This window comes from Scardinius erythrophthalmus (genome assembly GCF_964197995.2).
Source record: "Scardinius erythrophthalmus genome assembly, chromosome: 15".
Classification (NCBI taxonomy): Eukaryota; Metazoa; Chordata; class Actinopteri; order Cypriniformes; family Leuciscidae; genus Scardinius; species Scardinius erythrophthalmus.
Genome location: NC_138235.1, coordinates 38,155,141 through 38,169,566, shown reverse-complemented (window position 1 = coordinate 38,169,566; position 14,426 = coordinate 38,155,141). Strand labels below are relative to the sequence as shown.

The following is a 14,426-nucleotide window of genomic DNA, read 5'->3' as shown; positions in this document are numbered from 1 at the left end:
TAATAAATTGAAAACCAATTATTTTAAATTGTAATAATATATCACAATATTACATTTTTTCTGTATTTTTGATCAAATAAATGCAGGCTTGATGAGCAGAAGAAACTTCTTTCAAAAACATTAAAAATAGTAATGTTTCCAAACTTTTGGCCTGTATAACATCGACTATGCAATACACTTTCATTTATTAAGTGCTAATAAAATTATTAAGCCTATTTGGTGAGAGAGATGTTTATAATGTGACAATATGTCAGTCATCGTGTGATAACGAAAATATGACTAGGCCTAGACTACTTGTTCTGAGCAGGTGTTGTAACTTGTCAGTGAACAGGCTGTAAAACTGTTGGCTACAGACACTCATGAAAAACTGATGCTAATTATCTGGGAAAAATTCTCTAACAGCAGTCAAGTTGTCACTGTTTGTGTCAAACAAGTTGTGAATTTGTTGTAACATTAAAACAGGAGATCATGACTTATCTCTCTGCTCAAAGTGATGCTCGGAGCTCGGAGTGGTTTCCTCTATGGGTGAACGAAACTTCGGAAGACGACGCTGTGGCAGAATCAAGTGAACAATTCGAGGATATGTTTTTTTTTCATTGGTCGTTGCGTTAAATCTTACCCAGATACAATAGTGCTATTTTCTGATTGGCTATTGTGTAGCCCCTTTCTTTTATTGATTGGCTGATAAGTGGCAGGCTCGACTAAGAACTCCAGGGGCGACGCGCTTGAATCCTGCCGGTTCCATAGCGAGAGCGGCGCGGCCAGAGAAATGTTGGGCGCTGCGACATATTAAATATATTATAAATAGTTTTTTCTGCGTGAGAAATACAATGTGTGGCGGGAGTGCGTGACAAAAGACCGAAATGAGTGACTGTCACGCTCAATGCCCTGTACATCTCCTCATTGCTCAACAAGTCTGAAAACGGTTAGTTTGAAGATTCAGTCTCTCTAAACCCCGCCTTTCTGAGAGCTTCCTTTGCTCTGATTGGTCAGATGGCCCAGTCTGTTGTGATTGGTCTACTCTGCTCTGATTGGTCAGACGGCCCAGTCTGTTGTGATTGGTCTACTCTGCTCTGATTGGTCAGATGGCCCAGTCTGTTGTGATTGGTCTACTCTGCTCTGATTGGTCAGATGACCCAGTCTGCTGTGATTGTTCTACTCTGCTCTGATTGGTCAGATGACCCAGTCTGTTGTGATTGGTCTACTCTGCTCTGATTGGTCAGATGACCCAGTCTGCTGTGATTGTTCTACTCTGCTCTGATTGGTCAGATGACCCAGTCTGTTGTGATTGGTCTACTCTGCTCTGATTGGTCAGACGGCCCAGTCTGTTGTGATTGGTCTACTCTGCTCTGATTGGTCAGATGGCCCAGTCTGTTGTGATTGGTCTACTCTGCTCTGATTGGTCAGATGGCCCAGTCTGTTGTGATTGGTCTACTCTGCTCTGATTGGTCAGATGGCCCAGTCTGTTGTGATTGGTCTACTCTGCTCTGATTGGTCGGATGGCCCAGTCTGTTGTGATTGGTCTACACTGCTCTGATTGGTCAGATGGCCCAGTCTGTTGTGATTGGTCTACTCTGCTCTGATTGGTCAGATGACCCAGTCTGCTGTGATTGTTCTACTCTGCTCTGATTGGTCAGATGACCCAGTCTGTTGTGATTGGTCTACTCTGCTCTGATTGGTCAGATGACCCAGTCTGCTGTGATTGTTCTACTCTGCTCTGATTGGTCAGATGACCCAGTCTGTTGTGATTGGTCTACTCTGCTCTGATTGGTCAGATGGCCCAGTCTGTTGTGATTCGTCTACTCTGCTCTGATTGGTCAGATGGCCCAGTCTGTTGTGATTGGTCAACCGCTTACAGTGCGTGTCGGAATCAAAACGGCCATGACCATATCTATGCCACGAGAGAGCGCCTATCCTCTCTTACAATACCAATGACCATGACTTTACTTAGTCGTTACCATTTTCATTGGCAGCTGTTTGTTCAGTTTTCTCTCCTGCACACCCATTGGCTATCGGGCTGGACTTTTCCTCAGGCTTGTCTTCCTGTATGTAATCCAGACTCACAGGCAGATCTGAGCAGAGAGATGTACAGAGAGATTAACAGAAAGATGACCAGAGAGAACGTAAATGCATCGCACACACATGTAAATCAAGCACAATTTCCCCTAAATGTTCATGTTTAGGTTTATTAAGAGTTTTTAATTCACACTTGCCTTTGTTGGTTTGTTCATAACTAACGCCTTGATGCTCGCTCCTGAGAGGAGTGTCGTAATCATTGGCAGGTCCGTCGGCACGAGTCAGATCAAATGAGTAACTCTACAATGAGAACGGAAGAATTATTGACAAAGAATGCAGTAGATCATTTCAGACCAGGTGTGTGTGTGTGTGTGTGTGCGTGCGTGCGTGTGTGTGTGTGTGTGTGTGTGTGTGTGTGAGTATAAATATATGAAAAATTCCTGTCAGCGTTCAGTGTTGGTCATACACCGACTCTGTTCGAAAACTTAGTGAGCTGCCTATAAATGAATAAATTATATAAAAATAAAATAAAACGTAAAAAAAAAATCTGTTATATTTCATAAAATGTTATAATTTATTTAAAATGTATTTAAATTTCCCATTTTAATTTATTTAATATTTTATTATTTTATAAAATTATATATGTATATATATATATATTAAAATGATTTCGGAAGGATCATGTGACACTGATACATTTTCACAATATATTCACATAGAAAACAGTTATTTTAAATTTTAATAATATTTCACTGTTTTATTGTATTTTTTTAATCAAATAAATGCAGACTTGATAAGCAGAAGAGACTTCTTTTAAACACATTAAACATCTGAATTATTCAAAACATTTGACCGCCATGTTAACGCATGTTAAAAATGTAGCATGAAAGATAACGAACTGAATCAGCCACTTATGATCAGGATCCAAAATGAACAATCAACAAATACAATACAGATTCAATAAAAATTAAAAAAGAAATAATTTTTTTTTTTTACTTTAAGAAATGGCAGTGTGACCCTCTTTAAAGTGATTTAAATATATATATATATTTGTCAATAATAAATGTCAATAATGTTGTGAATTCACTGAATTAACTGATTAATTCTAATTAACTGTTTAACTGAATTAATGGCAAAAAGTTTCTTTTGAACCTTTCTTATGAGATTTAATTATAAACTACCTTAGAAGCTAATTAAAGCTCACTAGGGTTCGTAACAGATCCAAAATGTACCAAATACAAGCAGCAGAAAATCTTACCCTTCCTTTCTTTCTCAGAAAATACAAAAGGCCAAGCAGAAGAACAATCAGGATGAGGATTATGATCAGAATGATGACGCCTGTCAAAAACATGAAGATCTGTTGTTGTGGTGTTTAGTTTCTAATGGGACATTGTTTTAATGTGAAAACAGAATAAATGTGTGAAAGTAAAGAGACAGGAAGAGAGGGTGTGTTAGGTGTCTTCCGCACAGCAGAATCAAGCTCACCTCCTGTGTATGATGCTGACTCTGAAACAGAAGAACACTCACGTTACAGCAAACCAACAAATATCAAGCATGCAATTATGATCAAACCTTTGATTAACTATAGATCTGATGTGAAGCTATTAAACATGCATGCATGTGTGTTTAAATAAAACAGACAGACTGAGAGAAAGAGAGAGATTTTGCTGTTGTGGCAAGTCTGCATTTAGAAAGACGAGCAGTTGTTCACGTTCACACCCACACACACTTTAACCGCTCAGATCTGAAACTTTACACTCGCAGAGCTGCCATTTTCTCAACTGTTAGAGGCGTCTTATACGGTTCAGTTTCTCTTAACAATTATACATTTGTTCTGAAGGTGTAATGTTCACAAAGGGGGGTTTAAATATAGAAGTACTTAATTACTAATTACAAAATTTACCACAAATTTCGAAACACAGAATAGTCATTGATATGTTTAAAAGAGTCTCTTCTGCTCTTCAAGGCTGCATATTTTTTATCAAAAATACAGTAAAAATTGTGAAATATTATTATAATTTTAAAAAGCTTGTGAATATATAGTAAAGTGTAATTTATTCCTGTGATCAAAGCTGAGTTTTCAGCATCATTACTCCAGTCTTCAGTGTCACATGATCCTTCAGAAATCACTCTAATATGATGATTTGATCTGAAGGATCATGTGACGTAGACATAGTAATGATGCCGAAAATTCAGCTTTGAATAAATTACATTTTAACAATACATCCACATTGAAAACAGCTGTTTTAAATTCTAATAATATTTCACACTCAATTTTTACTGTATTTTTAATTAAAGAAATGCAGCCTTAGTGAGTAGAGGAGACTTCTTTCAAAGATATTGAAAAATGTAAAAATATTTAAAAAATATATGTATTTTATTTCAAACGTTTGACTGTGAATGTGGACGAATGTGTATCAAAGTTTGATGTAAAAAATGCGCTTAAGCTCAGAGCGAGTCATTTTTCAAACTCTAATAAAATTAACTTTTTTAAAATGAGTGATGAATATTTCTGAAAGTTATTGTTTGAATTGCATGCGAACAAAAGGTCAGTGAAAATTGGATTTCTCACTTGAAACCACAACCTTGAGCTGGTTTAGCGCTCAGACTCTGAAGAAAGTTGCTCAACGGCTTTACAACATCAGTTAGATGCACAACAGAACCTCATACATTATAACAGTTCTATTATATAATTCTATATAGATTATGAAGATATATAATTCTAAATACTACAGTAAATAGACAACAGCTCCCATTGCCCATTATAAACACCTCCTAACAAATGACTAGATTTCAAAAACCTTCAAACTTTTAACATTATGAAGTTTCCTCCAACCGTTTTTCCTCTCATGAGGAGGAGTCTGGCTGTGCGTGGTGCTCTCGGGACGGATCATGGGAGGGATCTCTGTTTTCTGATTTCTGTACGGTCCTTTAGATGTATGGACTGAAATGTCTGGAACCGAGGTGCTTTCATAGCTTGTATCTGTAGGAATTTCAAGCGATCCATTTGACTTTTCAGGCTGACCACTTGACTCAAAATCATCCTCATTAAGCTTTGTGAAGTTTACAAATCTTATTGGTTGTGCTGTTGTCTCAGTAGTGTTAGAGTCGGATATGTTTGATATTTCAATGGTCCTCTCTGTAGAAGATGGTGATGGGGTGGAGAACGTCCCATAATCACACAAGAGAAGAACAGCTGAAAATATAATAAAAGAGGACAAAAAATAATGAATAAAAAAGAAAAATTTCTTCATTTGATATAGGCAGCAAATAATATCATGTATTCTGTATATACACACTCTTTTAAAATAAAGTTCTTCATTGGCATCGATGGGTCCATAAAGAAACTTTAACATCAGTGGAATCTTTCCATTCCACAAAAGGTTCTTTATAGAATGTTTTTAGATTTTTAGAATGTTCTTCACATTGAGAGAAAAAATATTATTTTGAGAACTGATCACTGAAAGGTTCTTTGAGGAACTAAAAATATTTTTACTTTTGGGACAGATATCGGTTCCAAAAGTAGGTTTTAAAACCACACACACACACACACAAATATTTGTGTATATAAATTATTTATATAGAAATTCTGCATCTTATATATTTATGACATTGCAAACAACCATTAGAGAAATAAAGACAGACCCAAATGAGACAATAGTGGTCCTACACTCAAATGAATGCGAAAAGCCACACAGACCAAAAAAAAAAAAAAAAAAATCATACATCAAGCTCATTTTGAGATCTTGTGACTAGATTGCAAATATGGGCACGTTGTTGAGATATCTAAATGTTTTTCTCAGGAGAAACATCTGAGAAATGAGAATTTTGCAAAAAGTTAATTTAATCTCTTCGCTATTGAGGAAAACATTTGAGATATTTAGGAAATCTTGTTTGTTTATGGAAAAAGACAGAATGTCGCAAATGGATACAGGAAGATATTTTCAGGTTTTTGAAAATTCAAAGCCAACGATTAAAACAAAAACAGATTTTTTTTTCATATTATTCTCTTTGAACAGTTTTAATAAACTTTCAGACACAATGAATGTTAGGAACTAAGTTCAAGCACAAGGCTCTACTCCATACGCCAGATCTTCCTGAAACAATAGCTGATGAAAGAATGTAAAGTAACTCACCAAAAATGTGTACAAAACCCCAGTAAGAGCGCATCTTTGAGTCGGGTCTTTCTTTCTTGATGGTAACAGTCCAGCTCCACCTAAACTGAGTCCTCTGCTCTCTGACACTTCGTCATCATAGCCTTTGAATCGTGCAAACCACAGTGAGGCCTAAACAGGATGCCAGCAGCTCAGAGACGCATGCAAACCTGCAGCCTTTCCAACCGTTCAGAGGAAGTTCAAGAGTAAAGGCTCTAATGCAAGACCTGACATCATATCACACATTATATGTTATTCCAATAATAATGATAATAAAAACAGATGTCTGCTCCTTCCCTGATGGATTGCCTCTAAATGTGTTTATATGAGGTTGCTTCAAATAGGCTGCAGGTTTTTGAATACATATATATATTAAAATGTTTGGGTGATAATATAGTTGCATATCATGATCAGACTTAAATTTTAGAATTAAATCACTACACGTGTAATGTTCAATGGATTGTTTTGACGTTTGCAAAAGATGAAATCAATGCATGCTGATATCCAAGAGTGGCTGTTACAGAAGTTTCTTAGTGTACACTACTCTTATTTTTTTTTTGATAAATAGCAACCCCTGGTGGACACTTGTGTACTGCAAGGACTGAATTTAGATTACATATTGATTAAAGAAATTATAATAAATATTTCAGCAATTGTAAAACAAACAGCTTGTTTCACAGACAACTCAGAATTTTGCTACACTCTTGGAAAAAAGTTTCAGTGGGGCGAGTTAGTTAGTTATTTGCTGTTATAAAAACGTTAGTGTGACGTCATGATTGACAGCTGTGATTGACAGCTTCTCTGAGTGAAGTAGACTAGCTCCTGAAGCACCAACAAACTTTTTTCTGGATTTTCGGGAGGAGATTGGAGCTTTACCTTTACTGTCTAAATCTCCATAACTGTTTATTTCACACTGACATAATGAGTTGTTCAGCAGTAAACTGACCGATTCTGCGGCTCCACTTCACACTCACTACTGAACAGACTCGGAACCCGACTCCCGAATCAGCGCAAGATATCAGCGCCATAATGGGACATTGGCGGCTTCACTTTTCTACAATGGAAGAGAGTAAAGGTGCGTCGTCCATCTTTTTTTACCGTCTATGGTTGAGTTGCGTTCAAAGCCGTTGTAAATACTCTACTGTGACTGCATTACATCAGTATTACTGCGTCTGTGTGTTCGCTTCTGAAGAACTACAACGCTTGGTGGAAGAATAATTATTTTATCAATAGCATTACAATTTTGTGTCAGTGTGTTTATTTTAATGAAACCTTACCAGGTTTGTGAATAACCATTTTATAAAAGCATATGAGCCCATTGAAGCCGTGATTTAAAGAAGGGGTTTTAGGCACTACTCGTCATGCCTTAAGGTGCATTTACATCAGCGTCAGAAACATCATAATCTCAGGACTTAAGAAAGGTCTCTCAAAGGCCATCAACGTGGAAAGAGTTTCATTCAGAAAGGTATAACAAACCGAACAAATGCTCTCAATGTGGGAGGAGTTTATCGCAAAGAGGAAACCTTGAAATGCATATACATATTCACACTGGAGAGAAACCTTATTCAGGAGTGTGGAAAGAGTTTCACTCGGGCAGAGACTGTCAAAGATCATCATCTCTGGAGTAAAGTAATTTAAACTGTGATCAGTAAAACATTATTTTGGCATCAAAACAACACTTAAAAATCCATGCAAATGAGAAGCCACTGTTGAGGAAGAACGTCTAGGTTACGTGTGTAACCCTCGCTCCCTGAATGAGGGAATGGAGACGTTACGACAGATTTGAACTGATGAATTGGGATCTCGTCTGAGAGCCCAATCACCTTCGAGTGTAAACGAAACGAGCCAATGCACATTAGCATGCAGGATTTGCACAGCAGCGCGGGTATAAACACGGAAGCAGGTGCGCTCGTATTTCAGGTTTTCGCTGAGGAGCCAAGCCGGTGACCCGGTCGCTCAGCGGTGGTAGGGCAATTGTGGCAATGGGCGTAACATCTCGGTTCCCTCCTTCAGGGAACAGAGGGTTACATACGTAACCTAGACGTTCCCTTTCAGTCAGTCACATTTAACGTTACGTCAGACGTGAACTGACGAATGAATTGGGATCCCTTCCAAAGCGCCACTATTGGTGACCCTTCCAGCGCTCCGCAGAGAAGTTCATTACTGCTGTTCCGCTTGACCCGTACTGTAAGGGGCTGTTTACACATGGCCACTTAATGCATTTTCTCAGATCGGATAGCTATCAGATCGTGAAAAGACCAGGTGTAAATGCCCTCCGAAACGCATTCGAGACGGATTTGAATCCGATCGCTCAAACCACTTCAGGAGGAGGTCTGGGCCGCATTCCAGACGAAACTGGACAAGTGTAAATGCATCTGGTTGTTGAAACCACATACGTAAATTGTACTCCTCCCAAAAATGCTAAATAAATAAAGTGTGAGAGCGTGTAATAGGCTATATGTAATGTTATAGCCAGATATGACGACGCTACTGGAACATGCATCACCGCAGATGAAAAGCTGAGCATCTATTCATTAAGCCAACGTGCAAACTATCGCAAATCAAAGTGAAAGTAAGTCACAGACGCTTAACACACAATCATCATCATTAAAAGTAAAGAAACAAAATGATCTTACCAGGGCTGTTGCCGCTCTCTCTTCTAGCGGTCTTTGATTTTGAAATTTTAGCTGATGATCAATAAAATGCAGCTCATATCTGTTGCTTTCGGTGACGTGCACTCCATTAAATCTGCATATAGCGCGGTAACTGAAGATCGGATTTATATTCGTTTCGCAAAAACACATTTATGTGACCAGGTGTAAATGGAACCGTTTTGATAAATCAGAAAGCTATCCGATCTGAGAAAATGCATGAAGTGGCCAGGTGTAAACAGCCCCTAAGACTATTTGGATAAAACTTAGAAAGCGTGCCTTTTCCAAGCGGAAAGGAACGCTTCGAATGCCACATTTTGCCTGTAGGAATAGAAGTTACACATGTGGACAGGCCTTTAGGGCAGTGCTACATCGAGAATGTCTCTATGGTTGCTCCAGCCTAGTTAGGGGGAGTCAACACCGGCAGGGATAGCAGGGTGGACTCTCCCAAGGGAAAGACACATGGAAAAATGCACATATGGGATCGCTGTAGGGATCACAACATATGGGCACCTAGCCTAGCACAGGCTCCACTACTGGATACGAGTGTCAGGCCTGGTTTCGGACGCTCCGCCACGTCTGACTGCCGAAGTGAGTGGAGGAACTCCAACAGGGTTTGCCAGCTGGGGAACTCAACTGAGGAGCAGGAAAAGCGCATGTATCTGGTCTTTAGGATGGGAGCAAGCAGGTCTCTGGTGTTTACTGGCTACTTGAGGTGAGTACACGGGAAGACACAGGCTTTACACGTAAGTTATAGAACCTCGCAAATGTGTTGAGTGTTGCTCAGTCGTGTCGAGGGGGCACGTCTCACCTTGGGTCTGATATGCCAATACGATGGCATCCACTATCTAGTGGGCCAACCTCTGCTTGGAGACAGCCTTTCCCTTCTGCTGGCCTCCATAACAGACAAAGAGCTGGTCTGGGGTTTTGAAGCTCTGTGTTCGGTCCACGTACAGGCGTAAAGCGCGGATGGGACGGAGAAAAGCTAGGGCTGGGTCTGCCTCCTCCAGGGGCAGCACTTGAAGGTTCACCACCTGGTTCCTGAAAGAAGTGGTGGAAACCTTGAGCACGTATCCGGGCCAGGGTATCAGGATAACCTAAGAGTTGTTCGGTCCGTATTCCAGGCAGGCCCCCTTCCCTCTTGATGTTAGCCAGTGCAGTCAGGAACACTGTCTTCATTGACAGGATTTTAAGCTCAATTGACTGCAGGGGTTTGAAGGGGGCTCTCTGCAATGCGGTAAACACCAATGAGAGATCCCAAGAGGGAACGGGGTTAGCACCCCTCAGGAACTTAACAATCAGGTCGTGCTTCCCCACGGATTTACCGACTACTGCATTGTGATATGCGCCAATAGCGGCAACATACACTTTCAGGGTGGAGGGAGACAGCCTTCGCTCCAACCCTTCTTGCAGGAAGGACAGCATAGCTCTTATCTGTAATGCTGCCTGAATCATAATCATACACTGTTCGCTCGCTGGCCAGAGGAGAACTGGCCCCGACTGAGCCTGGGTTCTCCCAAGGTTTTTTTCTCCATTCTGTCACCTGATGAAGTTTTGGTTCCTTGCCACTGTTGCCTTGGCTTTTGGCTTGCTTAGTTGGGGATGTTAAGGTTTCATTTCTCTCCGTCATGTCTATGTGCAATATGTTTTTGTCATCCATCCATTAAAGAAAATCCAGATAAAACTTCTTAGTATTATTTATTTTGTTCGTTTACATCTCAACGCGCTGGTATAACATCAGCGCCCGAGGGAGCAGCAACACGTACTAAGTACTCAGTACTGAGTTTTACATTCAACAACTTGAGTCAAAATAAAAGTCCCGTTTGTTCACACATGCGCACAATGAACTCTTGCACATTTTTGGCATATGATACAATACAACAGTTGGTATAATCTAAACAATAAATAAAATAACAGCAAGCTACATAACAAAATATAAATTATATGTTTAATGAGAACATATAACTCAACACCCCCACTTGTTCTCATCATCTTAAGCCATGCACAATGTCATCACAAATATTTAGTTCCCAAACAGAAAACCTTTGAACTTTAGAATTTTAATTTTTGAAACAGATTTTGTCAAAATGTCTGCTACCATGTCTTCTGTTGGGCAGTACACAATATGTATTCTTCCCTTACTGACAGCATCACGGATAAAGTGATATTTCACATCAATGTGTTTAGTTCTAGATCTATTCACTGGATTTTTACTCAGTGCAATGGCCCCCTGATTATCACCATACATCGTGGTGCAAGTGTAAACACTACTGTCCATGCCATTTAGCAGTTGAGTTAGGTACATGCTTTCCTGAGTAGTGTTTGCTAGACCAATGTATTCGGCTTCGCAGGTCGACAGTGCCACTGTCGGCTGTTTCTTAGACTTCCATGAGATAGCAGGGCCTTGTTCTGTCAGGCTGAAACAGTATCCTGAAATGCTACGCCTATCTTCTACAGAAGATGCCCAATCAGAATCACTGAATGCTATTAGACTTAAAGTCTTGTCTGTTTTCTTGAAACACAGCTCGTAGTCAGCTGTACCTTTTAGGTATCTCAGGACATGTTTAGCAGCTACTAAGTCATGTGTTTTAGGCTTTGCAAGGGTTTGTGACAGTTTACTGACTATCCAGCTAATGTCTGGTCTAGTACAGGTCATTGCATAGATCAAGCTTCCAACAAGTTCACGGTATTCTTTGGGGTTCTCAATCTCGTTGTTGTTTTCTTCCTCATTCCTATTACACTCCACTTTTAACTCACTTGGGGTAGCTTTTGGTTTACAGTTTGACATTCCAAACCTTTCAAGCATTTTGAGAATGTACCTTTTCTGATTCATTTTAATTTCTCCCTCTTTTTGCTCAAACTGAATCCCCAAAAAATAAGATATTTTCCCTAGATCCTTCATGTTAAATTTGGACTTCATTATTTCTTTAAAACTGTTGAGCTGATCCTCACTGCTTGCTGCAATTATCAAATCATCTACCCAGATGATCACTATGATTGTCTCATTTTCAATCTGCTTTCTATACACACAGTGATCAGACTGATTTCTCTCAAAGTTGTTTTGTTCCAAATGATCATTTAAAAGTTCGTACCAGTTTCTTCCAGACTGTTTTAGACCATACAGAGATTTTTTCAACTTGCATACTAACTTGTCTCCTATGTCAGATGTCTCTTCAAAACCCTCTGGTTGATCTAAGTATATGTCTTCCTCTATTGGAGCATGTAAGTATGCAGTTTTGACGTCCATCTGATGAACTAAGAAATTGTTCTGAGCAGCTATCTGCATTAATGCCCGTACTGAGGTGAGATTTGCTGTAGGAGCAAATGTCTCATGGTAGTCTATGCCTTCAGTTTGGTTGTATCCTTTTGCAACATACCTAGCCTTGAAGATTTTTCCTGTTTCTGCATTTTCTTTAAGGGCATATACCCATCTTCCCCCCACTGTCTTTCTGCCCTCTGGTAGAGTTGTCAATTCAAATGTGTCATTTTCTTTAAGTGAGTCCATCTCTTCCTTCATAGCATGTTCCCATCCGGGAGCCTCAGGTGACATAAGGGCCTCTCTATAGGTTTGGGGGACCCCACACACTGCCCTGTAACAATAATCAACACTCACATTGGTTACGTCATCTTTGGAGTATGTCAGATAATCTTGTAAATACTTTGGGGCTCTCTTTTCTCTTTTTGAGTGGTAATGTTTTTGACTAGCCGTGGCTGTTGGACCTGTACTGTTTTTGTTGTCTTCTGTGTCTACTTTTTCTATAGTTCCATCATGTTCTGACACCTCTGTATTGTCTGTATCAATACTCTCCATGTCTCCATTTAGGACCCTGTTCTCTGTGCTTTCCTCACTTTGTGGGGCATCACCACTGTTCTTACTATCCTGTGTCCTGTCTCTGTATTGTATTTCTAAGAAATCTTCATCGGTTTGTGTCTGCTGTTCAGCACTGCTCTTCCTAATGAATTTCACCAATCTATGTTTTGACACCTTTTCTGTCTGTGGATTGTATATCAGATAAGCTGGGCTATTTTTACTATACCCCACAAATATTCCCTTCTCACATCTAGGATCCAGTTTCTTATGATTGTGTTTGTACGCATAGCATTCTGATCCAAAAACCCACATTTTAGAAAGGTCTGGCTTTCTTCCTGTCAACATGAAGTATGGAGTATTCTTAATTCTGTCATTATAGCATCTGTTTCGGATGTGAGTTGCAGTTTGGACAGCATAAGGCCACAGAACCTTTGGTAATCCCTTCTCTATTAGCAGACACCTTCCCATTTCAAAGATGGTTCGCCATTGTCTCTCAGCTGTACCATTTTGATGAGGGGAGTACGGGGATGATGTATCATGTCTTATACCATTTTCTCGTAAAAGTGACTGAAATGCATTGCTTGTGTATTCTGTGCCATTGTCTGATCTTATGCATTTGACTCTACCGTATGGTGCACTGTCTGCAAGGAACTTCTCTGTCGCTAGAGTAGTGTCACTCTTGTTCTTAAGGAAGTAAACAGATACTGCCCCTGAAAAATCATCTGTGAATGAAATTGCATACTTATATCCATCTTGAGAAGTTGGTTCAATGGGACCTGCTAAGTCAGTATGTACCAAGTCTAGGGCCTCACCAGCTTTTGTGTCAGTTTTCCTATTTCTGCTGTTGATGAACTTTCCCTCAGTACAAACATTACAGTCTAATTTGGTATTACCCGTGATTTTCATACCCTCAACCACTTCAGGTAATTTCAACACATCACTAACATTACAATGTCCCATGATCTCATGCCATGTTTTAACATCACAAGTTAGACTGACTTTGTCCCTGGACATCATATCTGTAACTGATGCATCAACACATTGTTTGTTGTTATTTACCGTTTTCAGATAGTACAGTCTCTCGTGCTCTTCTATGCGGAACACAGCTCCATCCTTGCTTATCAGTTCATTCTGTCCTTCCTGGAAGATCACCTTGGCCCCGTCTGTTGTAGCAGCTTGAACGGAGATGATGCTCTGTGGGTATGATGGTATGAACAAGGCCTTCTTTAGAGTGATCCTGACGCATTTCCCTTCCACGTCCAGCAGTAACACCTCTGCGTCGCCCCGCTTTAATGCCACGTTGTTCATCCTGGCTCCATCCGCCAGCTCCATGTAGTGTGACTTTGGGTCGAAACTCTCGTCAAATTTTGTGAAATTGTTCTTGTCTGTTAAGATGTGGGATGTTGCTCCACAGTCTACCATTAGTCCATTTTTCGTAATATTATCTGGAAGAAATGTCTGACTTACTTTGAACACAAATGTTTGTTCTTTCTCATGCTCCTCTTGTTTTTCCGCAGCCTGTTTTGCTTCATCTTTGTGTCCGTCCTTTCTCCGGCGGCATGTCTCATCACTATGTGTTGAACTTCTATGGTAGCTGCACCACTTAGGTACGCCTTTTTGGCGGCAATCGCGCGCAATATGACCGCGGTTTCCACATCCGTAGCAGGTCACGGATGCTATGTGCACTTTCATCACATTGTCAGATTTGGGTTTATCATCAAATTTTTCTGTCTCTTCGTAGCTTCTTAGTTTGCTTTTGAACTGGGAAAAAGTCAATTCTTCACTACTCTGTGT

General features: G+C 39.9%; 1 protein-coding gene across 1 annotated transcript in view; it reads right to left on the bottom strand.

Moving 5' to 3' along the window:
* Window positions 1-6,365, bottom strand: part of LOC308703397 (uncharacterized protein) — a 9,060-nt gene extending 2,695 nt beyond the window's left edge. Inside the window, exons 1-6 of the mRNA XM_081386842.1 lie at window positions 6,153-6,365; window positions 4,853-5,212; window positions 3,502-3,522; window positions 3,275-3,354; window positions 2,214-2,316; window positions 1,959-2,072 (exon numbers count right to left, since the gene is read on the bottom strand). Coding sequence (XP_081242968.1) covers window positions 1,959-2,072; window positions 2,214-2,316; window positions 3,275-3,354; window positions 3,502-3,522; window positions 4,853-5,212; window positions 6,153-6,186 — 712 coding nt within the window. The 5' untranslated portion in view covers window positions 6,187-6,365. The remainder of the gene's footprint in view (window positions 1-1,958; window positions 2,073-2,213; window positions 2,317-3,274; window positions 3,355-3,501; window positions 3,523-4,852; window positions 5,213-6,152) is intronic.
* Window positions 6,366-14,426: the final 8,061 nt, after the last annotated feature.